Below are 26,382 nucleotides of genomic sequence, written 5' to 3' on the forward strand. Positions count from 1 at the left end.
CACATCAAGACACTTTTACAGCTTCCTCGAGGCGCCGTCAAGATTTACACGTAGCCTACGAGCCTGCTGGTGCAATGGTCAATCATCAAGTCTCCGTCAACAGTGGTTAAGGATGGCCTAGCAGAACCGAGTTCTATCTCTCTTTGGCCTGTAGTACGATAGCTTACAACGAAATAGCAGTGAAGTGATGCCATGTTGAGAGGATATGAGACTGAAATTGACTGGTAGAATTTACTGCTCAGAGATCATCAACTGGTCAGTGAGCTGTCGAGATTGTGGTCAAAATGGGTGGTCAAAATAGCAGAGCTGATCCAAGAAGTACTTAGTGGAAGGAGCGGAAGGGGTTCTGGAAGAAACTGACGTGACGATAGCCATGAGAATGAGAGTTCGCCTGTTCTGTGAATTACCGAAGGGTGGTGGATCGTACGAGTGCGAATATATCGGCGAAGAATGGTAGACAACGCTGACGTGGGAGATAGAGAAAGAGAAACCAGAGATGTTGGAGGAAGCAAGAAAGAGAAGTAGCAAGAAAAGTTGACGTGACGATGGCCGTAAGAAAGACTCGGAGTTGCCCTGCCCTGCCCGAAAGAGTTCGCCTATCGTCATCAACTCACGCTCATGGCAGGGTCTGACAGGCATGACGTTACGACTATCTCTAATCAAACCCCAGCTAAAGAAAATTTTTATTTGATCCAAGCTCTGAGTCGTGTACTCTGTAACCAGTCATTGTAAGAGAACAGGTACGTAGAACATAAAGTAACACTCAAGGATTGATATCATCAAGCGCCATGTGCTTCACTTTCCTTTCTTTTCCTTCAGTTTCATCTCCTTCTGCCGCAACCACTTTAGATCCGTAGAGAAATCAGACGAATTCAGAGTCACAGTATCCAAACCCGGACAGACACATTTCATCCTTCTAACAAAACCAAGTATGGCTTCCTCCGAATAGTTCGACGACAATGTGCGAAACCGTTTCAAGTTTGGGAATAAACCCACAGCAGCGGGAACTTCGACGGCTTCGATGACATCTACAGTAATGAAGGTAATCGAAAAGTCGGTGATCTTTGTGAGCAAGGGTTCTGCCCTCTTCGCGTCCCATCCTCTCCAGCGAGGAAATTTGAATCGCAGCCATTCGGCAGCATTCAAGCGTTTGAGAGTAACACTAAGACGGCCGACTGAAGGTATATGCGATATCAAAACTAGCGCTTCTTGGGTTCCTGAGGCATCTTCACCAGTGACGGTAACTGATTGAAGAACGGGGAATACCTCCGGATTGGAAAGTAGTGCGTGAAGGGTCGTTGCTGTACCACTGATGCATGTCAATGACATGCGAGTCGCAGGTTCCAACGACATCTTTGGGTGGTCTGATCCCCTAGGTTCCCTCTTCCCCCCAATTTTTGATATCGGGTTCCATGTTCGCAGGTGAAGAGTTGCAATGTGTGGGTGGCGTTCGAGGAACACCGAAAAGGCTGCGAAACTGAATGTGCAGTTCAAGACCGTCACATTTCGAAGTTTGCTAAGAGAAAACTCGTTGATTTTCAGAAGGACGTCGTCGGAAAGGGAGTTTAGATTCAACGTCTTGACGGGCGACTCTTTGATAGAGTTCAGCATCCAAACAATGTATTGTTCCGGACGCTTAGATAAGGTAACATTTAAGAGTTTGGTGAGAACGGGAGGGTCGAACGTTATGTTCCCGCCCGGCCTCACAAATGCAGAGATCGGCGAAGAGTGCGTGTTCATCGTCTTGCACTTGAGTTTGCTGAGATCGTGGAAGAAAGCAACGTGCTGCTTTGTGGGCAACTTTGGCCAATGCATGTTCTCACAGGAAACGGAGAACTTGCCCGGAAACAAGCCCATACGTTTGAGAGGGGCGAGAGATCGCTTGACCTCCCTCATCTCCTTGTAAAAGTTATTGGAGAACTTGCAGCGGATGACCGACAGAGATGGTGTATAAATGAACGACACGCGAAGCATCTGGAAAGAGGCGAAGGGCCGACGAGTGCCATCGAAAAGTTCATAGGAGACTCGCTTAAAATGATAAGTCATGGCAAATTCATTAAGTCGGCGGCACGTAGTAGCCAGAGCAAAGATAATTTCGACGGTGTCGGGCAACTCGGCAAGGATTTTAAGTAGAAGCTCGTTTGGAAGGTCGGGTAAAGTAGTCACACACGGTGGAGGTGGAGGAGAGTGCCACCGCGACTGAGATTCACAGGAAAGTCTGTCGCGTTTGCTAGGACAGTTCTGTGCAAGAGCATCATCAGATTCCAATGAACGTTTTCTTTTCAATGTCACAGTAGCCATCTTGGAGACTGCTTTCGTTGTTGGCTTCTATAAAGGAGGATGGTGGTGGTGGAGAAGAAGCAGCGCTGCGAGCGGCAAGGTGTCGGCACTCATACATTAAAGCTCCGCAGCCCGCCGTCTCGGCACCTTTCTTACCCCCCCCCAATCTCCCCCAATAGCCCCCAATGCCTATGCTACACAAGTTTGACATGTTTTCGGTAGACCTGTAATCGGTTGTCTTGATCGTGAGCTTGCCTCCTCAAGACGGTCTATATTCTCTGTGCTGCGTGACTTACCCTCACCACATACAGAAAACTTCTACTCTGTCACACTTCAGCGAACAGCGATTTTAACTTGACTCGAGATTTCTCCAGGCATAGTAATGATAACGCACCGATGCCTCAAAGATAAGTTTATGTTCTTGAGGCTTCCCCACTTCTGACTTCATCGATTTCAGCCTGACGAAGCTGTCGGGTGGAAATTCTCCCTTACATAAACCGTCGGCCTCAGACATTTTCCTAGATGACTCGTATTAGCAAAAAAAAAAAGACATCTACATCTTTGCGTTTCTCAATCCCATAAAAAAGACACACTGTTGGGCTTGCTATGACTGTTTCATGCCTATTGGAACCTGAAGTCTAATACTCTTTATGTCAGAAAATTTGCCAAGTGAGAAATTGAAGATTCCACGTCTTGACTCTTTTTCTGTAGTCGTTGGCTTGCTTTCCTTCTCACGCCAGTTGTTTCAACATGTATCATATCCAAGCATCCAGCAACACATCAACATCAACATCCTCAGGCTGCAGTACGCTCTGTCTTCGCCAGAGCCACACTAAGGTTCAAACTACGCTAATATCATGATGCAATTCCCACGTAGAAACGCCGCGCCATACACCCTCCATCTCCACTTTAACTCCCGCACTCTTCGAGGCGAGGTGCATGGTGTACGGCACATCGAGCGTGCCCTGCTGAACAGTCGACACTGCGTGAACAGTCTGTTGAGGCCCCGCCTTGACAGGGAAATGTGCAGTGTAGGTCTTCGAGAACGTGTTTTGGATGCCGAATCTCCATTCATTGTTGAGGGTCGTCGAGACACTGATCTTTCCCTCGGCGACCAAAGGGATTCCGACTGTGGAAAGAGGTGCATTAGAACGGGGACATTCATTCATAATGGTGCAACACGAATGGGAACATGATAGATAGGCATCGATGGAGGAGCCATTTGGTCCTGACAAACGGACGTAAAGGAAAAGCATGAACCCACCTGAGAACTCAGTCCCCACCGAAACCGTGAAGCCAGTGGTGTACTCGAACAGCGAAGTCTGAGTGACATTCTCCGAAAAGTCGAACGCCATCTCCTGCTCGCGGTCGGAGTTGTTTCTGAGCGTCTGGTTCGCCAGCACGTGTGGAGTCACGTTGAGGATCTTGCCGAGCTCCAGTTTATAGTCGACACTCTTGACAATCATGTCCTCAAAAATGAAACTGAAGTACTGGTCGGCAGCGACGTCTGCCTTGGGGTGGTTCCCGAACAGAGGCTCTGCGTTCGTGCGCGAGTAGAGAACGAGGCCTGTGCTAGAGCACAGGATGCGGAAACCCCCCGCGTACTTGCCGCTTCCCTCTTCGAGGTCGAACCAGCTGTGAGGCCGTGGTCAGCGTTAGGTACAGTTGTTGGGAACGCATGGCAATACGTACTTGTCCGGGTGAGCCCCGTCTCCTTCGATTTGTCCGACTCTAGGCGGCGGGGAGCCGCGTGAAAAGAGCACCTTTCCGGTACACTTGCTCTTGATAGCGTAGAGCCCTGCATGCGAGCCCGTGCCGTGGATAAGCGTGAAAAGCTGGTCCTCGTATTCCGGCCCTTTGTACTGCCAGACTAAAGGCTCTGGCCCGTTCCGCGCAAACAGAACGCACTGACTGACACGGCCAAGTAGTCTGAAGTAGATGCCTTGGGGTGGGATATACATTTGGATTCTGTCTGTGGGGATCAAGTCTTAGTAGGCTTTTCCACCGTGACTCTAAGAGATGACTGACTGTCTTCAGGGCAGATAGGTGAACAGAAGATGACGGTTGGCCATATCTGGGACGTCTGAGCAGCCTTTATATCCTCAGCCAGAGCGTTAACCGTACAACAAGCGAGAATAAGAACCAAGCTACCAATCCAGGCTTACGTCTTGCCTTGTCCATCTCGGAGCTTCTCTGTCCCAAGCATGCCCCCAATCATCTAACCATAGTTTGCGAAGTTTCATTGTGAGTGGGAAAAAAGCGCCTACAATGTGTAGCAAACCTTCTAGACGATAATAACGGTGCTGACGATGCGAAGAATGTAAAGATAGGGCTGTTTCTAGCTTCAGTGAGTGGAACGGGCACCTCGAAACCAGCTATGCTCACCTCTCGCCTTGTCCATCCCCAGAGCTTCTCAGCCCCGAGGATGGCTTCAATGATCTAACCATAGTTTGCGAAGTCAATGAAAGATTCATTATGAGTGGGAAAAAAGCGCCTACAATGTGTAGCAAACCTTCTAGACGGTAATAACGGTGCTGACGATGCGAAGAATGTAAAGATAAGGCGGTTTCTAGCTTCAAAGAGTGGAGCGGGCGCCTCGAAACCAGCTATGCATCTCATACATTCTCAGAGCAGTAATTTACACACGTAAAGTCACAGATCTCGAGAACGTAACCACTGAGGGCCCCGCAGTTCCTGGTGGGGAAGCGGTCTAAATGGATCCTGACAGTACAACTTGCAGAAGGCATCAGCTGGGAATACTCCAACATCGCCACCGGCAAGATAAGTATTATGCAATCAAGATCTTCTACAGACTACAGAATAGCATACGAAGACATAGAGAAAAGCAAGAGCAAAGCAGCGCTTCAGGTAAATTAACTGAGAGACCATTTTTCAGTCCGGGTCGTAGTACTTAGCCTGAGCAGCACGTGTTCAAAAACGGTAAACCAGGTCAAGATTTCTTCAGCGAGTTTCGACAGTCAGAAAAGTATCCCAGGTCAAGAAATTCGGTAGGAGTGACCACGAAGGTAGCGAGATGAGCGAGAGAGAAAAAGAATTACATGCGATCAAGGTTAAATGTTGATGTCAGTTGTTTCCGTAAGCACTACTGAGACTACCGATTTACGGCTGTTTCCGAGGCAGATGGAATCAAGCCGTTCGGCTTTTTTTATAGCGAATTAATGTTTCTCGACGTAAATCTGGTCAGTTGAGCATGGTCGTCATTGCGTTTCCACTTGATAACGCTTGGATAAAAATCCATCTCGTGTTGCTTCCTTAGTACATCGTCTGGTCCCCTACATTCAGCCTGAAGCATCACCAACAGAAATTCCGTGCAGAACTATGTTGAAGTGCTCGTTTTCCTATGACAGTTTCATTTTTGATAAACCCCCATTGCCACGTTTGGAGCACTGGATCGCAGACACTGCTTGAGAACACAATCAGCCACTTGCTGCGGCCCCTGTTGCCTCTTGGAATCTGGCCATTCGACTCAAATCGATGGTTTACCCTGACAAACCAGCATTTGACCGTTGTCTTATAGATATGCCCCAGCACCCAGCAACTTCGTCTGCGATTCAAGAAGTATTTTTCGAAGAGTTCGCAACCAAATTTTCTGGCCGGAAAATTACAATGACGAGTCGCCTTGTGAAAATCCGAATCGTCAGAGTCTTCTTCCTTATTCGCGTTGATTTCTGGCTCGTCAGCAACATCAATAGGATCCTTTACAATTTGAGCTCAGATTTACATTGATCATGAGCTTGCCTCCCATTCAAGACCATTGGTTACAGGTCTATGTAATTCTCAGGCCCGTCCTCTTTCATGAGCTTTAAGCATCCCTTCATCCCAAGTTTCCCCCCTCTCTCTGCAAACCCAGGAGATCAAGGATTTCTTGTCTTGTTTTCCCTCTACCTTTCAAACCTCTTGTCTCAGCTCTACAACTTTACCCACTTGGTCCACTATACATCACTACTTGGTACCTGGCACATCCAAGTCTTTCGCCTCATTATCATTCTCTGTAACGGCTACGTAAATCACAACTCAAGCTCGTCTAAACAAACATTTTATCTGACGCTTTACTTTTCTACGGCGAAAGGCCGGTCATTTCATGGCTCATTAACATTGTCGAGCTCCGTTTCCATTTCCGTTACTTTTTCGTCGGGAAGTAAACCTGCCCGCCCGCCGCGCTGAAGCCAAGGACGGCGATGATAGGCGACGTGCTAGTGCATATGCTTGCTCGGAGCAAAACTTGGAGCTATTGAGACCATGCGTTGCTTAGCTGGCGAGGTTTCTGCGTTGTCCCGTGCTGTTTGCTACTTGGGCCTTGGACGTCCGGACCCTGAGCTTGAATTTGTCAGTCTACGCAAAGTCTCCAGACTGCTTCTTGCAAGGTCACCAGTTTCGAAATCTGAAAAATTTCGGAACATTGAAACGGTGGCCCATTTAATTCGGCTGTGGTGCCAGCCATATCTTCGCAAAAATGAGCAGACCCATGAGGGCATTGGAAGGAATTCATTCCTTGTTTCATTTCTCGGAGCCGACCGAGCGCTCACAGTGCCCTGAAAACTGAAACGTCATCGCCTCTACAGCTGTCGTGAGTGTCGAAGCTACATTTTTCCGACCATCGAATCCGGTCCAGGTGGAGGTATGATAAATATGGTCATTCATTAGGAGCTGCCCCCTTTCATTGATATGTCGCAACACCCGCTCCGTCCATTACTCCCCCAGAACAAAAAAGTCCATAGATTATACATAACGAAAAAAAAAAGAAAAACCAACGGTAACGAACATCCGAAAACTGATAGATATAAGAAAAAATGCGAAATCCAAGAACTCGTGACCATAGTCCAAATGAAATGCAGAACACCGAAAGCAATATGGCCCCCTTCTCCTCTTCCTCTTCCCTCCTCTCGTCGGACAGGGCCCATCTGGTCAGCCCGAGGCGACGTCAAGCGAGCAAATAATCAGCGCCTTGCTCCCTCCCGGCGCGGTCTAGATCATAATACCGTGTAATAACATAACGTAATATTCCCTTATCTCGTCTTTCTTCGTCGGCGCAAAAGAATCACACCATCGAAGGCGTTACTGGCAGTTGCTGGCGTAGACGAGGCGGTGATAGTGAACGGGTGCGTCGTCCCGGCCCGCTCTGTGGCCGTGGTGTTGATATTGGTGGCTGTTGCGAAGGCCGTGGTGGCGGTGGTATCGAGCGAGGCGTTGGTCGACGAAAGGTCTAACAAGGCTAGCCTCAGTAATCTTTCATGCCTTGCAGACCATAAGACATACATGCCGCGACATTATTATCTTCGCCATCGACACCGGCGCTTGCGACTCGTAGTAAACCACACCTGTCGTTTGATTGTCTTTCAAAATTAAATCAATTAAAAATAAACGTAAAAGACGCACGCCGGTGTTGGCCTTCCAACTGCGACACAGACATGGACTCCTTCTCCTTCGTCGGCGTTGACTGTAGCGTCTCCAAGGTCAAGACGCCCCACTTCCACACACCCTTCTTATCGCCTTGCTGTTGGTGGCGACAGGCCCAGACACAAGCAAGGATGACGAGCACGACGGCCAGTGACAGAAAGCTGAGGGCGCATGTCGAGGACGCGGTCGTAAAGTCCACTGGAGCACAGGACAGATGCATCGCAGGGTAGATGGACGAAGGACGCAAAGAAAGCGTGGAAGCACTATCCCACCCTATGTATAAGGCAGATTATGTAATCAATTAATCCTGCTTCTATTATTGCATCACGTAGCCAAGGAACGCAACCTCCATCATGAACAGCCGGCCTAATGTATCACCATCCCGGCTGTTCCAAGTCCAGTTTCCGAGTTTCTCTCGACGACAGTGTCTTTGAATAGACTCCCATCGTGATTCACAACTCGGTCCGTGTCTGCTGACCCCTAGGTCTACGTGGAGCTTCCATGCCTGTGAAATATCCGGCTTCGGTCTCAATGAAGACAAGTGATGTATTATATAGTACATGATGACAAGATACGAGGAATAGATAACAGATACAATACCAGGACTATCGCGTACAGCGGAATTACAACATGTATACAGTATAAAATAAATGAAGGCAATAACACATACTACTAACCCACCGGTCATAGTACCACTCCAGAGTGGTTCTCGTCCAGAAACATTGCTATCTCGCTCATCACAGCGGGATCATTCAGCTGCTGTTGCCAAAAATTCGAATCAAACTCTCCTCCCGTGAGAGGAACCGGTAACAGGAAGTCCATGTTGGGGAAGGCGTTCAAAGGCGGCGTCAAAGGGGGAAGATAGTTCGGAGGCGGTCCCAAAGGAGGAGTATACTGCTTCAGCAACAAGGAGGAACGCGGAGCCTCCTCATCAACAGCCTCTGCGGCTGCCTTTCCTTTACCCTTCCCACCCTCCTGATCCTCCAACAACTGTTGTAAGATGGTGCCAATGTTGGTAGCGCACTTCCATGATTTGCCAATCTCGTTTAGGTATTGAATGCAAAGCTCCACCTTGACCAACGAGTTCCCTCCCAGCAGAAGAAACACCGTACCAGCAGAGAAGACAGCCTGAAAAAGCGTCACTGGGACGTAACGAAGGGTATAGAGCGATCGCCAGGTCTGCAGGATCGCGAGGATGTTCTCAGCAGCGCGCTTACACAGCTTCTTGTGATCAATTTCGCGTTCGGAGCTATAGACTGGCCGGCCCTTGCGATTAAAGAACGGCCTGTGGAGGAGGATAAACATCAACCAATAGAGAAGGTGCATCATGAGGCGATGCGGAGTGGAAAGGTTGCGATTGCTCGGCGTGATATCGACTTCGGGACATAGTTGCGACTTCCAGCTGTTCAATTGAAGACTATACAACGAAGATTAGTTGATAAATAGAACATGATATGACGGTAGTAGGACTTACTCCATCTTACTGATCAACTCGAGATTGGCAACATCTTGACGGGTGCCTAGGTGGTTCCTGGCGACGTGGGTCAGTACAATGAACAATCCGAAATGGATGAACCCACACAACTTCCATGATACGCCGAGCTACCACACAGAGCTCGCACGTCGCTGCGAAAGTCTTCGACAGAAAGCTTGGCTGAGGCGGGATGTTGGCACCAGGGTGATGCCATGTCATCTGATCAAAGGCCGAATCGACGAAAGGAACAGGTATATCTTCCATATGCGCTGGGATGGGAACGGAGCAGTCTCTTCCGACGTATAGGGACCAGCATACATCCTATATGGAGGAATGAGCTCAATGTAGGGGAAGAACAATGAGACCCAACGTACCAAACTGAAGGCCGTCCAGTGAGCCCAATTCCTGTCAAGCATATCATCATGGCTGATTTTACCCGCCGTCACAAGCTTAGAGCAGTCAACTTCTAAGCCCAGAATCTGGCCGACCCTGGTACTCATACCTGCGGAGCCGGTAAGTACCGGTTGCCGTTCCCATGAGAACCAAACATACCGAAATACAGGTATCCCAGATTCTGGTCACCATTCGACGAGTGAAAACTCCCAAGCAAGCTGAGAGCCTGTACGACGCAAATGTTCGGTCTCTCACACTCATCTTCCAGGTACGATTTCGCCTTCATCGCGTATTGCTCCCGAGTCTTGAAACTGTTGATGCGCGGATCGTCAGAGAATGCAGCAGCGAGAGCGATCAGCGCATTATGCAGCATTGGAGAGTAGTGGGGTGTCTTGACTGTTCCGGATGATGCAATAGCCCGGTACATGTCGCGGAGAAACAGAGTCGGGACGACACGGAGGCACCAAGATGTAAAGAAGCTGAACAGGAGGTCGAGGATCTTATCATGCTCGTGCCGAGTAAGGGGGAGATTCGCAGGAAGGTGACGAGACCAGTCGAATGATGAATTGATGTGAGAAGAGGACACTCCGTCGAGCCAGAGAACGTAGTGCGCGTTGGGATCTGCAATGATCTCTGGAAACCGGGAGGTGCGCTGGGAAGGAACCGGCGCAAAGCGGAAGGGTGCGACGTTTCCGTATATGACTAGGTCACGATCCTCGAGCTATTCAAGAGCTGAGTAATGAGCGCCGAAAGTGATAGGAAAGGCAGCACCTTGAGATTCTCTGTTGCAGCTACCAACTCCTGAGAAGAATTGCTTGATTCGTCTATCTCCACTTCTTGATACTCAGGCGAAGGTCGAAGTTCAAGGTATGTAGGGCGATCGCCAGACGATAGTCCACCGTGATCCTTGTTGCATTTATCAATCATGGACTCGAGGGTCTCGCAGTAAGCCTCAAGTGCGTCGATACGCTTGCGCAAAGCCTCAAAATGAGCCTCTGTTCGTGGATGGCGGACACTCTCGCCGGTCCAAGAGCACTATATGACCATCAGGGACGAATGTGCATAGCTCTTATCATGATGACTCACCTCATTATGGCGCTTCGATGCCTCACACGACCCACAGACAGGCCTGATCCCGTTACATCTGGTCTTCCTGGGAACCGTTAGACACGAAAGAATGCGACAAGTATATGGCTCACTTTCGACGACAAACGTCACACGCTTGCGCAGCGTAAGGAGCTCGTACTCTGGAGGTCGCGTGCCTTGCGGCAACCGCTTTCATAGCGTCGACTACGATCGATGAAAAGTTAGTGGGGTGGGCAGACGGGAAAGGAGCATAAGCACTAGAGAGAAATGAGGCGCGCGTTTTTATCCATCAGCTCATTGAGGCAAACGGAGATAACGGATTATCGGACCGGCCACTGAGGCGGTGTGTATCACCACAAAATTCCCTGCAATGACGAGGAATAGAGTACGCATATGCACCAACACGTTTTAACAATGGGGCTTTGATGAAATCAAGGGAGAAGCTCATCAGAATAGGAACGAGCGCCTCAGAAATGCAGCCCAATGATTGCAGACGTGGGAAGGCAAAGGCGGTGTGTGGCGTCGAGGGAACATTTCGGGAGGCGGGAGTCTGACAGCAAAAAGACCTCATGATGTCATCCCATTGTCTGCACATGCGTTGCTGCAAGTAAATGGCGAGCTGATGAACGTTTGCCTGAGATATGATCCCCTACAGGAAAGTGGGACACCGAATTCCTGCACAATTCCTTGGCAGCATGGCCTCAACCTATTAACGGTAGTTCGTTACATCGGTATAAAAGATCTTTAGGATGGTAAGGATCTTCTCCGATCTGCCGACGCTTGTGGATCCATGGTCAGCGGGCGTGAACTGACTCCACAGTCAGAACGAAAAGATAATTCAACTACGACTCACACGGTCCAGCACGAAGGAGAAAGTCGTATGCTCGTCTTGATTGTTACGATGACCATCGCTAAACTATTGCTGCGAACCACGAACGTTGCTTGGTCATGGGTTGTTTGTGTGTTATTTTCGACCCTGGGTGCATTCCGTGCTGTGTTTTGAAGGAATAGCAAAGCCAAAGAAATTTGTTCTGCTTCAGCCACCAAATACCTGAACATAGCACTCAAAGGTATTAGGAGGCCACAACACGGGGCAGCTTTCAGTGGCGCCGAGGCCGAAGATTCTTGTCAAGCAAAGAAGTCTTGTGCTCAGCGGAGCTGGTGCTGTTGCGGAACGAGTAGAAATACGGTCCAATGATAACATTGTTGCTGACCAAGTGCTACATGATAATACGGCTTATCTATTGATACTTTAGCACTGCTTATATGCACCCATGATCCAAAAGTACGGATTGGACGTACATTTCCGCGGATTCTACACGTTCAATCTCCTGTCGTTTTCCGAGACTGTGTCCTAGGGTGTCGTATCTGAAGGTCCAAAGGAGGTATTCCCTCTCTACTCCGGATGTACTAGACTGGTGGCTTGACGATACCGGAACTAATCTTGTAGTACACTATTGAAGAGTCATCTGCAGTTATTCCCAGATAGATTTCAGATGGATCTGAAAGTGATTTGAAAGCGGATTGCAGCCTGGGAATGGTAAGATCCGGAACATACGGATATATGATATATAATATATAACGGACCATGCATAGGACACGGTTTCGGCCAAAGAACAGGGAACGATGTAGACGGGCTCATTTGATTCAGTATTTGGTCTGCGACCCTTGATTGCGCCTCTAGGGCACTGCTCTCCGAGATCCACCGATTCAACGTCTTTCCATGATTGGCCTGCAATGGTATCAGGCCGAAGAAAAAGGTGATCGGCGAGCAAGAATATCTCACCATGGACTACATCATTATAGACCAAGAACAGGCTGCCAGAAGTCTTTGGGTACTTGGAAAGTAGAGAAGTAAGGGCTGGGGTCTAAAGTACGAAATTTAACTGTCGAACGTGCAGGAATACTCGTGTTGCCTTACAGATGGGTGCACGTTCATGACTGTCGGGAGCAAAGTCGGGATTTGAAAAACAAATGGGTGACAGAGTGATTGTCACGCGGATCCCGACGCAGCCGGCCCGAATTCACCAAGCAAGTGCAACGAAAGTATGTATATCCCACACAACCCCGCACATATACCGAAGCTGTATAAGCGGAGGTACCATCGAGACAAAATCCTTGCAGCCACCATAAAAATTCTACAGTTTAAATTTTTCTGTGGCGTTGTGATAAATCTACATTTATGTTTTCAAACCTCCGTCCCTACGCAAACATTTTTCGCATAGCCTTCTTCTCTTTATCCCTCTTCTCTTTCTTCCGCGCTCGAAGACGGGTAAGCTCCTGAATGACAGCGCCATCATCACCTGCAGCAAGGAGATCTGCCTCTGCGGCATCATCATCTTTTAGGGCGATGTACGAAAGTGCGCGTCTGTATAGAGCTTTGGCTAGAGAAGGACCGTCAGTTTTGAAATCATGACAAGACAAGGAGAGCTAAATTACCTCTGTCGGCGTCAGACAAACCATCGACACCCAAGACACGCGTCGCGACCTCAACTCCGGTTGCCGGGTCGGCTTTAGCACCAGCCAGGGTGGCGTTGAGTAGGAGGGCAGTACGCGTCGATTTAAAGGTATCTTTGAGAGTCTGTGGGGAATCATCTGGTAGCACAGGATGAACATCAAGGTACCGGAGAGCCTTAAGCCAAGACTGGAGTGCGTCGGCGCGTTTCCCCTCCTTCCACAGCGACGCACCCGTGTCCTTGATCTTAACTGCGATTTCCAGTGCTAAAGCCGGGTCAGTCTGGATCTGTTCAGCTCGCTCGTCGTCCTCGGGGTAGTCCTCCACTTCTACGACATCATCAGCCAGCTCTGCTTCCGTGATCTCCCCCGCGTTTACAATCAACACCTCCTTCAGAGGCTTATCCTGAGGTCCCGTCTTGTTATTCTCTATTGTTCTCACAATACCCTTCCCCCGCCTCACTTCCCCGAAAACGACGTGTTTGTCATCAAGATGTGGTGTGGGTGCAACGGTGATAAAAAACTGCGACCCATTTGTGTTTGGTCCCGAGTTGGCCATCGAAAGCAAGAACGGTTTACTGTGCTTCACGGGGAAGGCTTCATCAGGGAACTTGGCGCCGTAGATCGAGAGTCCTCCGGTGCCATTGTGGGCAGTAAAGTCACCACCTTGACACATGAAACCCTTGATCACCCGGTGGAACCCCGATCCTGCATACTTGAGCGGGACGCCATCCTCGCTTGTGGTGTCTCCCCTGCACAGAACACGAAAGTTCTCTGCAGTCTTGGGCACCAAGTCGGCGTACAGCTCGAACACGATTCGCCCAGCAGGGACACCACCGATGCTGATATCGAAGTAGGTGAGTGGTCGGGACATGGTGGTAGAGAGCAAAGAGCAGAAGACGCGTACATCAAGTGAAGATGGATTATGTAACACTGGAAAGGGATGGAAGCTAATCGAAATTCTGGTCACCGTCTTGCTTCCGCTCTCCGATGTCACAGCAAGTCGATGAACAGCTCCGTACAGACTTGGCACGAGTATCTAACGCGACTGTCAAGTGTGGTGCCCACATTGTCGCATTCCAGCCCTCTACTCGACTGCAGGATCGCATTGAAGACCGGCACGTTGTAGAAGAATGGGAGCTTGCTAGTGGTACTTGGAAATTCATTAGTGTTTTCGATGGTGAATAAGGAACAGTTCTCTATTTCTCTGGTACTAATGTGAACCGAAGGCCATGGAGCAGGTCACGAAACTGTTGATTTCGTTGCAGAGACCTTACCGGGCAAGGTCAAAGCCTCATTGCAAACTTTGCCTTCTCCCTCAGAATCCGCTATAGAGAAGATCCTGGTTGATTGCATTTCCGACATTGACGAGCGCATTAAGACTGACTTTCTCGACTTCTTTCCTGGTGGACTGGCTCAAATATCTGCCCTGAACGACTACGAAATTAAAGAGATCATTACAGATCCTTCAAGCGAGACAGGGAACTCTTATGTGCAACTTATGCGTGCCAGGACAGGTACCACTGCCTTGGTAGCTCTAATCAGCCCATCCAAGTCTCTTTTTGTTGCTAGCCTCGGCGACTGTGATGCCAGTGAGCCGCCGTTCGTATTTTGCATTCGTACGAGTGCAACTGATGCATCGAATAGTTCTTGGCACATTGGACTCGATTGGGCGACAATCCGTCAAAATCCTCAGCGCATATCATAATTGCCGTAACGACGCAGAGGCAGACCGTGTTAGAGCTGAACATCCAGGTGAAACCGAGTGCATATATGAATACAGAACGCTGGGTCTGATTACTTTGACTCGCGGTGAGCCATTTGTTGATCATTCATGAATCGTATTTATGTATATGCTTTGCTAGCCATAGGTGACATGCCTTTTAAGCTTCCAGTTATCTACGCCCGACGCGTTCTCGCCCTAGCCACTCCGCCCTTTCACCCAAACTACAAAATTGACGCGCTAATGGCGCGTAATCTCACGCCGCCCTATCTCTCTAACCAGGCTGATGTCGTGCACGTCTCAGTTGATCAACCCAGCGTGCTTATCCTTAGTACGGACGGGCTGATCAATTTGTACTCGAGAAGTTCACAAGTGAAGAACACGGCTGATGCTGCACCCCTCTGGTTTGCCGCTATCAACCGTGCCCGACAGGATAGTAGTAACCTGGCTCTCGATCTTCTGTGGAATGTCTTGGGTGGAGATGGCGAAGCAAACTTGTATAGCTTGATGATGCAGCAACAGTTCAACAGTCGAAGAGTCGATGACACCACCATCATTATTCTTCCTCTCTAAAGATCTTAAAATGATCAGACATCGCTAACATGGTCCTTCATGCTCTTCTTCCCTTGTTTCTAGTCTTTCCACATAGATAGCGACATCATACAGGGCTGGCCTTGAGCGCTTGTCTGAGCGCCATGGAGTCCCAGCGATTGGGAAGGCAGACATCGAAGTTGTGTTCCCCATGTGCTCTGTTGCAGAGGCCAGACCGCGAACCTGCAAATTCGACTCGCAGATTCTCGTGGTCTCTTTTCGTCGCGTCCGAAGAAACATTTTCTCCGTGTCACTGCTGTTGAACTACAGAACCCTTACCACAGTTGTTGATCAATGCGCCTTGAACATAACCCATATCCTTATATAAATACTCTTAGTCCTGAACGATCTCATCGCAAGCACGACAAAGGAGTGGGATAATAAACAAGACGTATCTACCTTGAAAGAATGGATATGCTTAAAGGTGTGGAAGTTCATTCCGAGTCATGATTAAGTTAGGTTGCCAATTAAAAAATGAAAGCCCTTTTTTGAGCCTAATACCTCCATTTCGCATATTAGGGGGCGGCATTACAACGCGGACTGTACAGGCCGCTGTTTCCACTCATCTATTGCCAGAGTCGCTTCCTTCACAACAATACCAAACGCGTTCCGTATATGACTTTCTTCGGTTTGTACGGCACCAACAGCAAGGCGTATGCAAACCACCCCGTCCAAAAGCGTTTGCGTGAGGTAAATATCGTTCCGAGTGGATAAACGACCGAAAAATGCCGTGTTGAGGTCGTTCAAGGACTCCAGGTTGTGTCGGTGATGAGAGGGTGGATTCACTCGGAAGACAGTCAAGCCCAAGGAAGGCGGGACCAGAATTTCAATGATATCAGATTGTTTGGCCAGGCTGACGAACAGATCATTGAGACCGATTGACTGCGAGGTTTAAATAAGTGCCAGAGTCGACAAATTCCAGAGAAAAATGAGGCACCTTTCGGATATGTTGTTGAAAACCTTGCACTCCAAAGCTGCGCAACACGAACCACAGCTTCAAAGATCGGAACCTTCGACTGAGTGCAAGGTGCCAGTTGCGGTAATCGAGGGTCCGGTCTGAAAACTCCATGCTCAGTGGTTTTAGCCACCATAAAGCGAATAGATTGCGCTGACCGTTGTCGCCTTGTTTTGTTCTCATATACGGCGGAGTTACGTCTAACGCTTCCGTAAGGTATTTCCGATTCTTAACCCAAAAAGCAGAAGATTCCAAGTTGACGAGACCACACTGTATGCATAACAGGTCAGACCAGAAGGTACTCAACGAATGAAACGCCCCGGACCTTGTGGAAGTTGGTACAGAAGGAGTCTGCAACGTCGTTGATATCGGCGAGATAGCCCGTCTCTCGATACTCGGGACAGCTGAACGCTACACCGGCCCAAGCAGCGTCAACGTGAATGCGTAAATAAGGATGCTCCTTGACTAGGTTAAAGTTAACCATTGCAGACCTTTCTATCTCATGTTCCAGTCTTACCGACTTCCTTGATCTCACGAATATTATCGATGGCCCCAGAGGACGTAGTTCCCACAGTAGCAACTGAGAGTAAACAGATGTCAGTGACCTTGGATGTTATAAGTAGAAGAAATTTTAATCTCACTGAAGATAAACGGCTTTTTTCCAGCCCGAGCATCTTGCTCCAAGGCGTCGCTGAGAGTATCGCCTCTCAATGAATAGTTGTCCTCAGATTGGACCTCTAGGATGTGCACAGATAGCCCTAACACTAGACCTGTGACCGGTCCCCTACAATGAGCAAGCGTCGATGTAGGGGACCTGTAAAGCTGGTTAGGCATTTGCCGAGGCCCAAAAAGGACATTCGGGTCGTTTCCATATTGGGGTTTTGGTGGTGATTCACCGATCTCGTTCAGATACCATCGCGTCTCGACGTGAAGCCATGTAATCTGACATTGTAACTTCATATTACCATCCTTAAAATCCATATAATCAACGAAATCTGTTTTAACAGCACAAACATTGTCAGAGAAGAAAGGAGAGAGAGGACTGGGCAGTGCAGAAGATAAATGGTCTGTAGCATGGGTTACGACAGAGAGCGTCGGAGTTTCCATTGGATGTGGTAGCAATGCAGCAGTAGAAAAGAGAAGTGAGGAAGACATGTTAGATGCAGCATAATCATCATCAAAAGTCGGTGCAGGAATTGGGTGTGAAGGTATGAAGGTGTGCCAGAGGCCGGAAAAGCGAGAGTACTGGACTTCTGAGAGTAGCTGGGGGCAGATATTGAGAACGAGGATATTCAGTTGTGCTCTTTCCATCTCCTTAGCTGCAGATTTCGACATGGTCACCTTCTTGGGCTTTGGATTGAGAATGAATTGGGTCGATGAGCTGGCAGCTGTTGGCGCAGCTGAGGATGAAACAAGAGTATAGAAGACATGTGTAGAGCAAGGAAATTCTTTTGGTAATGAATTTGATTGCTGGATCATGGCTAATGAAAAGTACAGAGCAAAGTCGCGTCGAACGCGTCGAGATCAATATGATCACCACCAAAACCCCAATATGGAAACGACCCGAATGTCCTTTTTGGGCCTCGGCAAATGCCTAACCATGTCGCCTATGAATTAAAAGTCAGCTTTACAGGTCCCCTACATCGACGCTTGCTCATTGTAGGGGACCGGTCACAGGTCTACCCTAACACCATGCCAGCTTTTATGCCAAGCGAATGAGTCTGGGACGTGACATAGATAACAAGGTCCTCGAGCTTAGTGTCCGGATAGCTTCGTTGATACGATGCACGAGCAGCTACGATAGCTATCATCGCAGATTCTGAAGCAGTCGAAAGAATCACTCCTCCGCCAGTCCCAGATTCATGCATGAAGCCAGGAGACAGACCCAACAGCTTCGCTGCCCAATCCATGACGATGGCCTCTAGTTCACTGCATGCGGGGCCGGATGCCCACTGATACATGTTAACGGCTTCATTGCTGTAAGTATACAACAATAATCGAAGACTTACGGTAAAGACAGGGTTGGCGACACTGCTGGCATAGAGGTCTCCGAGAATGCCTTCGAATGTGCTTGCAATTGGGAAGTAAGCGAAGAAGGACGGGTGCTGCCAATGCGCGAGACCTAGAATATAGTATTGGATCACCCGGAAAGCAGAAAACGCCGGAGACATACCAGGTACAATGAGTCTTTGATAATCATCGGCAATAGTTTGAAAATCTTCTCCCGACTCTGGAGGAGCCGCTAGATAACTGTTGTGAATATCCTGGCATCTGATGAGAATTTTGTTACACACATGGTATTAAAGGCTTCAGGTAACCAGGTTGTACGTTGGGTAGAACCGCTTTACTCTGTAGTGAATAGTGGTGATCACAAATGCGATCAATTGCCTGGTAGCCAGCTTTACGAAACCTACGAGTGAAGATGAGTAGCTGTGCGAGGGTTAAAAAACCGAGAAACTCGCTGTTCAACATTCATTTTGTGAGATGAGGGGGAAGTTGAATTGAAGAAACAACAAGTCCCTTAGGTTTTATACTTCGCGTTGGGCCTCCATGGAGTTACTTTGGAACGGTTGAACGATTGACAGAAGATCTAACGGATTGCTTGTATCTCAAATTTGGGATTAGCTTCCGTAGCGAACTTAACGTCCAAGAGAAAATGTCGGAGTTGAGACGCGCCACTTCGCGCTCATGACGCACAGAAGGCAGATGCTGGCTGTATAATCGGATTTCATCAGAGCACAAAGGACAAAGGTGGCGAGCTACAGCTGCTAGAAAGGCCCTGAAACCATTCGCAGTAGCTTGACGGCCACCGGGATTAGTTCACCCCTGCCATCCCACTGATTTACTCGTAGCCCAGCCGCCTCCTATACAACAGGCAGCATAGTTAATGTCGAAAACGCCGCGGGTAATGAGAAACACGAAAGTAATAGGGAAGAGCAAGACGGCCAAGAAGTAAGTAGCTAATGTTTCATTGGGCTCATTGTGGTTCTGGCTATCTGCGTTCAATTCCCCGGGATGAGACGAAACGCGAGAAGCCGTCACCATTTTTGTCTGGCTATTGAAGTTCCTGTCGCCACATCGAGTTCACTGCTAGTAGCTTGAGGTTCCATCAGCTGGCGTATCATCTCCGCCAAGACGCATCTATCGTTCCTTGTATAATCGCGCGCACCAGTTCATCGCGCACAAGCAGCAGTTACGAGTCTAAGCATTGAGCAATTCAGTGCAACGTCGTTGATCGACAGGTTCCTCATTGGAAAAAAAAAATAGGTATAGACACATCGAGAAGGGAACTTGGTGAACAGAAGACAGAAGCTGTTATGTTCGGTGACGAGAAGAAATCAGGCCACTGAATGATGCTTGTTCAAAAGGTCGGATTCCAAGCTATTCCAAGGCTTATTGTCAGGGTAAGATCCAAGATGACTGTGGCGGTATACTATAAAGTCACAAGTGTTTGTACAAGTTTACGGCATACTGACTCCGTCCAAGCCCGAGTTCGAAAATTTGTCGACGACAGCTTCCGTTTCTACATTTCGTCCGTCCGTATGTATCAAGTGACTTCAGAACTGTCCCGCCGCTGAGGACTACGTACCATGTACCTCCAAAATACTTACCCCATTGAACGTGAGGGACAGTGCAGAGCCTAGGCATTGAACATGGTCGCAATTGTGAACTGTCCATGTCAGTCGTTGCGCCTGGATAATGTACCTTGGTGACGCTTTAGTGACGCTTCACCTCGTGGAAAGGTCGTGAAATAGTTCCGACGTAAGTTTACAAACATATGTCGCGGTAGTTGAAAAATACTCACGTGTTGATAGAAGCTCTTTAAGATGAAAGATATTCCCTGCTCCAGGAATCCGCGTGTGTTGCACTTCGGCGCCACAGAGAATGCCTGTGAACATTGAGTCTGTCAATCGTTCTACACCAGCCTTTTCGTCGTAGAAATACGAGATAATGGGTTTGATTTGGACCCCGTCGCGAAATGTTCTCGTTCTCGTCTCCCTTTTCTTTCCTCAGGGCTCCCGTGGCAAGATCTCGGCAATCCCAGAGGGCTTGGCCATCTTCGCCCGACACGCACTACATATTGCCCTCCGATATTCAGGAGAAGCAGCGGCAAGTTAATTAATAGTCTGTTCCGTTGGCTATATTGACTATCGAAGACTTGAGTTGCAGCACTCTCTTCTCAGGCGCGCACTGTGCGATGGCAAATCTGTGTTGCCACCTATAGTCTTGAGGCCCGGTGACAAGGTATTAGATTCGGGTACAGGAACCGGTAACACTTTACGTTTGTAGAATGTCGTTTCTCTCCTCTTACACTTTCTCTCAGGAGCCTGGGTTATGTCGCTGGCGAAAGAAATTCCACCATCGGTTTCTCTTACAGCTATTGATATACAATCCAAAATCTTCCCCGAATCATTTCCCAGGAACATCACATTCTCTATCTACTCGGTTACAGAGTTACCCGGAGAATGGACCGACACCTACTCGCTTATAAACCAACGTGTTCTCTACGCAGCCCTGACGGAATCACAGTGGAGGGCGGCCTTGTCAGAGATTTACCGCGTCCTCGCTCCCGGTGGATGGGTACAAATCATCGAAGGCTCGACAATCTCAACACGTATGGGGCCTTACTCTGAGAAGATAGGAAACATCTTGGGCAAACTTTACGCGCATAAAGGCCTACTTATAGACATCGCAAAGCGTCTCCCTGACATGTTAGGACGAGAGGGATTCATCAACGTTCATAGCGAAACGCGGGCTTTGCCCCTTGGGGCATGGGCTGGTACGGATGGGCTGGAGCACAGAGACAACTTAACCTCAGTATATTCTGCCATGCGCGGACCTATCTTTGAAGCAGATGGATTCGGGCTGGTCTCGTCAGAACAGGAATACGATGACCTTCTCGGTGGCCTGGCGAAAGAGTGGGATAATGGACAAAGCATATCTGCTTCGAAAGACTGGACAGCTGTGTACGCTCAAAAGGTGCGCGATCCCAATGTAGGTCAAGTTAAAGCTACGCTGACGATCCTCACCGAAGCCCACGGTTTAAATTTTAGATCATGGATTGTAGAAACAAAGAAATTACTTTGCTATATATTCATACCTATGCTTCATGGTGCGCCCTACAAGACCTCCCAGTACACACTTAAAGCCAAGGAAGAGTTAGGTGGAAGGAGAATTGATCACGTCCTTCATGAGTAAATCCGTTTCGATGTTCCAATTAGACTCTATATCACTTGATTGAAGTGCGCAATGAGAGTGCACATCATTATCCACGCTCAGGATCTGACTCGGCTTCGAGTTCGCGTCGTCCCTGTATATTAGGTCTTTGTACGCAGAAGGGGATATGTAAGGGTTTGTTCTCCGTTTCCGGCGCGTTCTTACAATTGTTCTCACCACAACCTGAGCCGTGCTCATTATCAACGATAGAATCTCGAGGCGTCTGACCTCCGACAGTTCCTGTTTCGACTTTTCGTCCCTGTTGTGGGCATCAAGTATCTCCTGAACCGTTCCGTTACTGTATGTTGTCACCTTCTACGGTTGCACTTGTATAATGTACTAACAATATTTCAGCTTGTGGTAAAGGTCAGCAGTCCGATGAAAGCACACATACGCTGCAGTAGTGCAGGCTCAATTAGAAATCTCCACAACAACACGTCCCTTGTTCCAGGATCCGCATGCATCGCAATTGAGTCTGATGCCACAGGAGGACCCTGCGAAATTTGAGTCCGTCAATTAAATAATCTATACCAACAATATTGCCGTAGAAATACGCTGGGGCGTTGAGATGATGGGGTTGTTTTCGTATCCTGTCCCCAAATTCCCTTGGTTCCTTCTTCGCCGATGCGTTCTGTAAGAAGAGCACAGCAACCACAGAGGGCTTGGTCGTCTTCACCAGATGTGCATTACTTATTACCCTCCGATGCTCAGGAGAAGCAGCGGTAAGCTATTTGTTAATCTGCGTTTGCTGTACTAACGTATTAAAGGCTCGAGTCGCAGCACTCCTTTCTCAGGCGTACGCTATGTGATGGAAAATCCGTCGTGGCGCCTATAACCCTGGGGCCTGGTGATAAAGTTTTAGATTCGGGAACTGGATCTGGTGGGGGTCTACGCTACGAGCTGTATGTTCTTCCTATAGTCTTATACCTCTTTCCAGGAGCATGGATCCTCTCGATTGCCAAAGAAGTGCCCTCGTCTGTTTCTCTCACGGCTATTGATATACAGTCCAAAATTTTTCCAAAGTTACTTCCGCCAAACATTGTTTTTCACCACCACTCGGTCACAGATTTACCTGGCGAATGGACTGATTCGTACTTACTGGTCAATCAACGTGTTCTCTATGCCGCCCTGACGGAATCGCAGTGGAACTCTGCTTTGGTAGAGACGCACCGTGTTCTCGCTCCTGGTGGATGGGTGCAGTTCATTGAAGGTTCCTCGATTTCACCCCATACAGGACCTTATTCCGCAAAGATAGGGAAAATTTTGGCCAAATTATATACACATAAAGGCTTGGTCATAGATGTTGCGGAACGTCTCCCTGGTATGCTGGCCCGAGAAGGTTTCGTTAACGTACACAGCGAAACGCGGGCTTTGCCTGTGGGAGCATGGGCTGGTGCGGATCGGACTGAACTCAGGGATAACCTGATTACAGTATATTCTGCCATGCGCGGGCCTATCTTCGATGCAAATGGATTTGGGCTGGTATCATCAGAACGAGAGTACGATGATCTTCTTGATGGCTTGACGAAAGAGTGGGACGACGGACCAAACATATATGAAGACTGGACAGTGGTGTATGCTCAAAAGGTACGCAACCCTATTGAAAATCATGGTCAAGGTAGGCTGACGATGTGGCCAAAGTCTGCTATTTAAATCTTAGCCTGTAGATCGTTGAAACGAAGGATTCCCTTTTATGTATCGGTATAACCGCTTGATTCAAAAAATGCGTGGCTGACACCCTACGTTAACGGCTAGTCCTTAGAGTCACAATCCATTAAAGCCTGGAGGTGAGTTCATCGTCACTGTACTTGCTGATCCAGCCTTTGATACCTCCCTCTAGAACCGCCGCTCGGCTCTCAGTTAACCCTCGTCTGTTCAGTTCATCCTGGTACCAACCTGCTGCACGAGGTCCACGTCCACCGGGCTTGCAGTTGTTGCAATGAAAAACAACTAGCGGATATCGGGTGAGAATCGGCATCAATGATTGAAGCGTCGGATAGAACGAATGAGCCGGAAGATTGATAGCGCCCTTGATGAATGAACCCTATTCGACGTTCCATTCAGACTTGATATGGAGTGCGTACTTAGAGAGCACGTACCTCAAAATCTGTCCGGCGGACATCTACGACCAAGATTTGGCCTGACTTCGCGTCTGCTAGCAGCGAATGGAGATCCGCAGCAGATATCATTTCTACGGTGGACTGAGGTTGAGGAAAGGCATCATGCCAAAGTTCCGAGGACGTGTTTCCAGACATTATGCTGCAAACAATCACAGCTCATTCCTTTCTTTATAGAGAACTAGGTAGCCAATAAACAAGTATAATTGACAATCACTGATGTCATCATTTTGCTCCCATCCAATCACCGATCAGTAGTGACATCAATGACATACACTGCTTGCCTACTTATAGTCGTGGACATGTGAGTACTCGCCACTGAGCTACTGCAACTACTACCACTACTATCACATTGTCGAACTAAATCAATGGAAACCGCTAATATCTATCGTGCTGTTGAAGAGCATTATTCTTCTCGCGCTTCAGCCGCCTCCGAGTTTAGCCAAACGGAGGCTATCGTGGACAGTGATCGCGTTGCAAGCGCTTTTGGATACACCACCGAGGAACTATCGACTATTCCTGTCACCTCGAATCTCGGATTATCATGCGGCAATCCTGTTGCCACTGCAAATTTAAAGGAGGCGAGCTGCAATTGTGCATCTTGACTACATACCTTAGTGACACGAATACCCAGGGTGAGACCTTTCTTGATTTAGGATCAGGAGGCGGTCTCGACGTTTTTCTTGCTGCAAAGCGCGTAGGTCCTGCGGGAAAATGCATCGGAATTGACATGAACGATAAGATGCTCGAACTTGCACGAACCAATGCCACCAAGGGTGGTTACACTAACGTGCAATTCGTATGTATTTCCAGTCAAAATACCCATATTTATGCTTATGAGCTATGTGTAGGTCAAGGGACTAATTCATGATCTACCGCTTGCTCCACAATCCGTGGATATAATATCCTCCAACTGTGTTCTTAACTTAGTTCCTGAAACGGACAAACCTGCCGTGTTTTTGGAGATTACTCGCGTTCTGAAACCAGGCGGGCGGTTGGCTATCTCGGATATCCTCTTGAAGAAGCCGCTACCTGAAGACCTGCTGTCGGATGTTTCTTTGTATGTCGGATGCATCAGTGGTGCAAGCACCCCGAAACAATACCTGGAATGGATGGCATCAGCTGGGCTTAGTGGTATAGCATTTTCCGACGCCCTCGTTTCATCGCTTGAAACCCGTCTTCTCCAGACATGACAATTGTAGACACAAAGAAAGACTTGAACGTCTACAAGTTGAACAGGAGCAACCAGGAGAAACCAAGTAAGTGTCCTCATCTAATTTGTTAGATTTGTCAGTGACCATCTCAATCTTTTGCAATTATCTAGGAGCTTGCTGTGTGGGTAGTGAATCCAGTGGATGTGGTCTGAAACCTTCAGATTCCAAGCCTAGTAATTATCTATCTTTCGACGATCGTCCTTCGATTAACGCCACCCCGTTAGCACCTTCAATTCGAGATCTTGACTTGAATCATTATGCAGCCTCTTATCAGATTTATGCCGTCAAGAACAAGTAGATGCCTATAGCGGGGACGGAGTGCCAGATGGTGATCTTCTGGTAAAAGTCTTCAAGGCGAGCCTCGTGGGAATAACTTGTATTTTGTATTTTGTATGGGCGCTTAAAGTTATGCTAAGTTGAAGCTTCTTGGCCACGTTGTATACATGCGGTGCACGCATGCAAGTCGCTTTCTGTCTCCACCCATCGCCTGTCATGAATGAGAAGAACCTCGATAAGATGTCTGAGGATGATCAAGTCGAAAATCTTTGGATAGAGGCATTTGGCTCAGGAGACTCGGATCGCAATCTGGACGTCCCATCTCCTGGGGCAGACGGAATGCCTTCGACGTTGTCCCTGCCAACATCTAGAAACCAGAAATTTTATTTTGACGACGATATGACGGTTTTCATTGTCAGTATCCTGATTTCTGGGCCAGTGAACTGTTAACCTCGTCAAACTTCTAGGTCGAGAACGAACTCTTCCGTATTCATCGCTACTTCCTCACACGAGAATCAGAGTTTTTCTGCACCATGCTTAGCTGTCCTCCAGGTTCCGAAGGACCTGAAGGTACTTGTGATGAGAAACCAATTCCGATTGATGCTGGAGCGACATGTAAAGAGTTTGAATGTGTGCTTGACTATATTTTCAATCGGCGGTAGGTATATTCGACTCCTGTCCTTAACTTGCAGAGTAATATCACGAGTAGGGGAAATAACACTGCTCGTCATCAGACGGATCGCTATTGGATCAATATTCTATCATTCTCCAATCGGTTCGACCTGGACGACATTCGAACTGTGGCAGTTGCCCACCTTCAAATGTATCCCATTTTGAACCCCATTGACGCCATCGCCCTCGCTGAACAAGTTGACATGAAGGAATGGCTTCTGCCCGCGTACAAGGCGTTATGCCAAAGAGTCGAACCTCTTCATTACCTTGAAGGGGAAAAGATCGGTCTTGAGAAGGCGCTGCAGGTTGCTAGAGCCAGAGAAGCAGTGAGGGATGCTGCTGGAAGGGACATCCCTATTACTCCGAGTCCTGCTATGCCTCCCGACATTGCCTGGTCATCTAGACCATCGACGCCAGAACCACCACCTTTGTATAGTGATTCATTGGTTACTCGTGTTGTTAAAGAGGTTTTATGCCAAGGCCCCGGCGCATGAGATTTACGGTGCAAAGTA

The 26,382-nt window shown here is 48.3% G+C and overlaps 12 protein-coding genes across 12 annotated transcripts; 4 read left to right on the forward strand and 8 right to left on the reverse strand.

The window, feature by feature from the left end:
• Positions 1-665: 665 nt before the first annotated feature.
• EV420DRAFT_1493156 (uncharacterized protein) lies at positions 666-2,341 on the reverse strand. Its single transcript, XM_060470765.1, has one exon. It carries the CDS (start codon positions 2,299-2,301, stop codon positions 796-798), a length of 1,506 nt encoding a protein of 501 aa, XP_060339020.1. The 5' UTR covers positions 2,302-2,341; the 3' UTR covers positions 666-795.
• Positions 2,342-3,019: 678 nt separating this feature from the next.
• On the reverse strand, positions 3,020-4,676 carry EV420DRAFT_15892 (uncharacterized protein). The gene is made up of 6 exons (XM_060474889.1): positions 4,666-4,676; positions 4,562-4,612; positions 4,309-4,498; positions 3,973-4,248; positions 3,545-3,915; positions 3,020-3,409 (listed from the first exon to the last, which is right to left on the reverse strand). The coding sequence occupies exons 4-6, from the start codon at positions 4,239-4,241 to the stop codon at positions 3,120-3,122; spliced, it is 930 nt and encodes a 309-aa protein (XP_060339021.1). The 5' UTR covers positions 4,242-4,248; positions 4,309-4,498; positions 4,562-4,612; positions 4,666-4,676; the 3' UTR covers positions 3,020-3,119.
• Positions 4,677-7,339: 2,663 nt separating this feature from the next.
• Positions 7,340-8,201, reverse strand: EV420DRAFT_1633652 (uncharacterized protein; the record flags this gene model as incomplete). The annotated part of the gene is made up of 4 exons (XM_060476216.1): positions 7,340-7,504; positions 7,558-7,619; positions 7,678-7,971; positions 8,177-8,201. The coding sequence occupies 4 exons, from the start codon at positions 8,199-8,201 to the stop codon at positions 7,340-7,342; spliced, it is 546 nt and encodes a 181-aa protein (XP_060339022.1).
• On the reverse strand, positions 7,997-11,099 carry EV420DRAFT_1757038 (fungal-specific transcription factor domain-containing protein; the record flags this gene model as incomplete). Its single annotated transcript, XM_060480503.1, has 9 exons — positions 7,997-9,115; positions 9,173-9,229; positions 9,279-9,493; positions 9,547-9,674; positions 9,725-10,286; positions 10,337-10,600; positions 10,652-10,718; positions 10,765-10,908; positions 10,960-11,099. 9 exons carry the CDS (start codon positions 11,097-11,099, stop codon positions 8,383-8,385), a joined length of 2,310 nt encoding a protein of 769 aa, XP_060339023.1. The 3' UTR covers positions 7,997-8,382.
• Positions 11,100-11,851: 752 nt separating this feature from the next.
• On the reverse strand, positions 11,852-12,721 carry EV420DRAFT_16262 (tRNA intron endonuclease). The gene is made up of 5 exons (XM_060476000.1): positions 12,573-12,721; positions 12,438-12,519; positions 12,239-12,368; positions 11,954-12,182; positions 11,852-11,892 (listed from the first exon to the last, which is right to left on the reverse strand). The coding sequence occupies exons 1-4, from the start codon at positions 12,588-12,590 to the stop codon at positions 12,062-12,064; spliced, it is 351 nt and encodes a 116-aa protein (XP_060339024.1). The 5' UTR covers positions 12,591-12,721; the 3' UTR covers positions 11,852-11,892; positions 11,954-12,061.
• Positions 12,634-14,085, reverse strand: EV420DRAFT_1297211 (cyclophilin-like domain-containing protein). Its single transcript, XM_060468347.1, has 2 exons — positions 13,091-14,085; positions 12,634-13,035 (listed from the first exon to the last, which is right to left on the reverse strand). Exons 1-2 carry the CDS (start codon positions 13,977-13,979, stop codon positions 12,854-12,856), a joined length of 1,071 nt encoding a protein of 356 aa, XP_060339025.1. The 5' UTR covers positions 13,980-14,085; the 3' UTR covers positions 12,634-12,853.
• Positions 14,062-15,413, forward strand: EV420DRAFT_16864 (protein serine threonine phosphatase 2C). Its single transcript, XM_060479286.1, has 4 exons — positions 14,062-14,285; positions 14,335-14,697; positions 14,753-14,917; positions 14,971-15,413. Exons 1-4 carry the CDS (start codon positions 14,096-14,098, stop codon positions 15,399-15,401), a joined length of 1,149 nt encoding a protein of 382 aa, XP_060339026.1. The 5' UTR covers positions 14,062-14,095; the 3' UTR covers positions 15,402-15,413.
• Positions 15,414-15,947: 534 nt separating this feature from the next.
• Positions 15,948-18,850, reverse strand: EV420DRAFT_1615953 (pyridoxal phosphate-dependent transferase; the record flags this gene model as incomplete). Its single annotated transcript, XM_060475082.1, has 11 exons — positions 15,948-16,301; positions 16,357-16,475; positions 16,533-16,644; positions 16,700-16,839; positions 16,892-16,954; positions 17,016-17,144; positions 18,071-18,326; positions 18,384-18,496; positions 18,548-18,616; positions 18,669-18,784; positions 18,825-18,850. 11 exons carry the CDS (start codon positions 18,848-18,850, stop codon positions 15,948-15,950), a joined length of 1,497 nt encoding a protein of 498 aa, XP_060339027.1.
• A 1,676-nt stretch (positions 18,851-20,526) lies between these two features.
• On the forward strand, positions 20,527-23,244 carry EV420DRAFT_1258958 (S-adenosyl-L-methionine-dependent methyltransferase; the record flags this gene model as incomplete). The annotated part of the gene is made up of 5 exons (XM_060466922.1): positions 20,527-20,644; positions 20,699-21,378; positions 22,249-22,313; positions 22,359-22,471; positions 22,529-23,244. Coding segments are annotated over 5 exons (1,692 nt in total), but the record flags the coding sequence as incomplete, so codon positions are not given.
• Positions 23,245-23,365: 121 nt separating this feature from the next.
• On the reverse strand, positions 23,366-23,846 carry EV420DRAFT_1472498 (Rhodanese-like domain-containing protein; the record flags this gene model as incomplete). The annotated part of the gene is made up of 2 exons (XM_060469055.1): positions 23,366-23,635; positions 23,691-23,846. 2 exons carry the CDS (start codon positions 23,844-23,846, stop codon positions 23,366-23,368), a joined length of 426 nt encoding a protein of 141 aa, XP_060339029.1.
• An 84-nt stretch (positions 23,847-23,930) lies between these two features.
• On the forward strand, positions 23,931-25,341 carry EV420DRAFT_1493253 (S-adenosyl-L-methionine-dependent methyltransferase). The gene is made up of 6 exons (XM_060470766.1): positions 23,931-24,289; positions 24,343-24,507; positions 24,560-24,842; positions 24,896-24,967; positions 25,033-25,095; positions 25,147-25,341. Exons 1-6 carry the CDS (start codon positions 24,077-24,079, stop codon positions 25,218-25,220), a joined length of 870 nt encoding a protein of 289 aa, XP_060339030.1. The 5' UTR covers positions 23,931-24,076; the 3' UTR covers positions 25,221-25,341.
• A 73-nt stretch (positions 25,342-25,414) lies between these two features.
• EV420DRAFT_1633661 (uncharacterized protein) lies at positions 25,415-26,364 on the forward strand (the record flags this gene model as incomplete). Its single annotated transcript, XM_060476217.1, has 3 exons — positions 25,415-25,612; positions 25,666-25,856; positions 25,908-26,364. 3 exons carry the CDS (start codon positions 25,415-25,417, stop codon positions 26,362-26,364), a joined length of 846 nt encoding a protein of 281 aa, XP_060339031.1.
• Between the last annotated feature and the right edge of the window lie 18 nt (positions 26,365-26,382).

Source organism: Desarmillaria tabescens, assembly GCF_030435595.1.
Source record: "Desarmillaria tabescens strain CCBAS 213 chromosome Unknown EV420scaffold_1, whole genome shotgun sequence".
NCBI lineage: Eukaryota > Fungi > Basidiomycota > Agaricomycetes > Agaricales > Physalacriaceae > Desarmillaria > Desarmillaria tabescens.

Bases quoted from the DNA above. Each gene is read 5' to 3' on its own strand.
- EV420DRAFT_1493253 (XM_060470766.1), top strand. From the start codon at position 24,077: ATGGAAACCGCTAATATCTATCGTGCTGTTGAAGAGCATTATTCTTCT. The intron at 24,290-24,342 runs GCGAGCTGCAAT...ACGAATACCCAG, and splicing joins CCACTGCAAATTTAAAGGAG to GGTGAGACCTTTCTTGATTT. The intron at 24,843-24,895 runs GTATAGCATTTT...CGTCTTCTCCAG, and splicing joins GGCATCAGCTGGGCTTAGTG to ACATGACAATTGTAGACACA.
- EV420DRAFT_1493156 (XM_060470765.1), bottom strand. From the start codon at position 2,301: ATGGCTACTGTGACATTGAAAAGAAAACGTTCATTGGAATCTGATGAT.
- EV420DRAFT_1297211 (XM_060468347.1), bottom strand. From the start codon at position 13,979: ATGTCCCGACCACTCACCTACTTCGATATCAGCATCGGTGGTGTCCCT. The intron at 13,036-13,090 runs GTAATTTAGCTC...GTCCTTCTCTAG, and splicing joins TTTGTCTGACGCCGACAGAG to CCAAAGCTCTATACAGACGC.
- EV420DRAFT_16864 (XM_060479286.1), top strand. From the start codon at position 14,096: ATGTCACAGCAAGTCGATGAACAGCTCCGTACAGACTTGGCACGAGTA. The intron at 14,286-14,334 runs GTGAATAAGGAA...TGTGAACCGAAG, and splicing joins ATTCATTAGTGTTTTCGATG to GCCATGGAGCAGGTCACGAA. The intron at 14,698-14,752 runs GTGAGCCGCCGT...TGCATCGAATAG, and splicing joins CCTCGGCGACTGTGATGCCA to TTCTTGGCACATTGGACTCG.
- EV420DRAFT_15892 (XM_060474889.1), bottom strand. From the start codon at position 4,241: ATGTATATCCCACCCCAAGGCATCTACTTCAGACTACTTGGCCGTGTC. The intron at 3,916-3,972 runs GTACGTATTGCC...ACGGCCTCACAG, and splicing joins GACGGGGCTCACCCGGACAA to CTGGTTCGACCTCGAAGAGG. The intron at 3,410-3,544 runs GTGGGTTCATGC...CTCTTTCCACAG, and splicing joins GGTGGGGACTGAGTTCTCAG to TCGGAATCCCTTTGGTCGCC.
- EV420DRAFT_16262 (XM_060476000.1), bottom strand. The intron at 12,369-12,437 runs GTGAGATATTCT...AATCATGGAAAG, and splicing joins CTATAATGATGTAGTCCATG to ACGTTGAATCGGTGGATCTC. The intron at 12,183-12,238 runs GTCCGTTATATA...TACCATTCCCAG, and splicing joins GAAACCGTGTCCTATGCATG to GCTGCAATCCGCTTTCAAAT.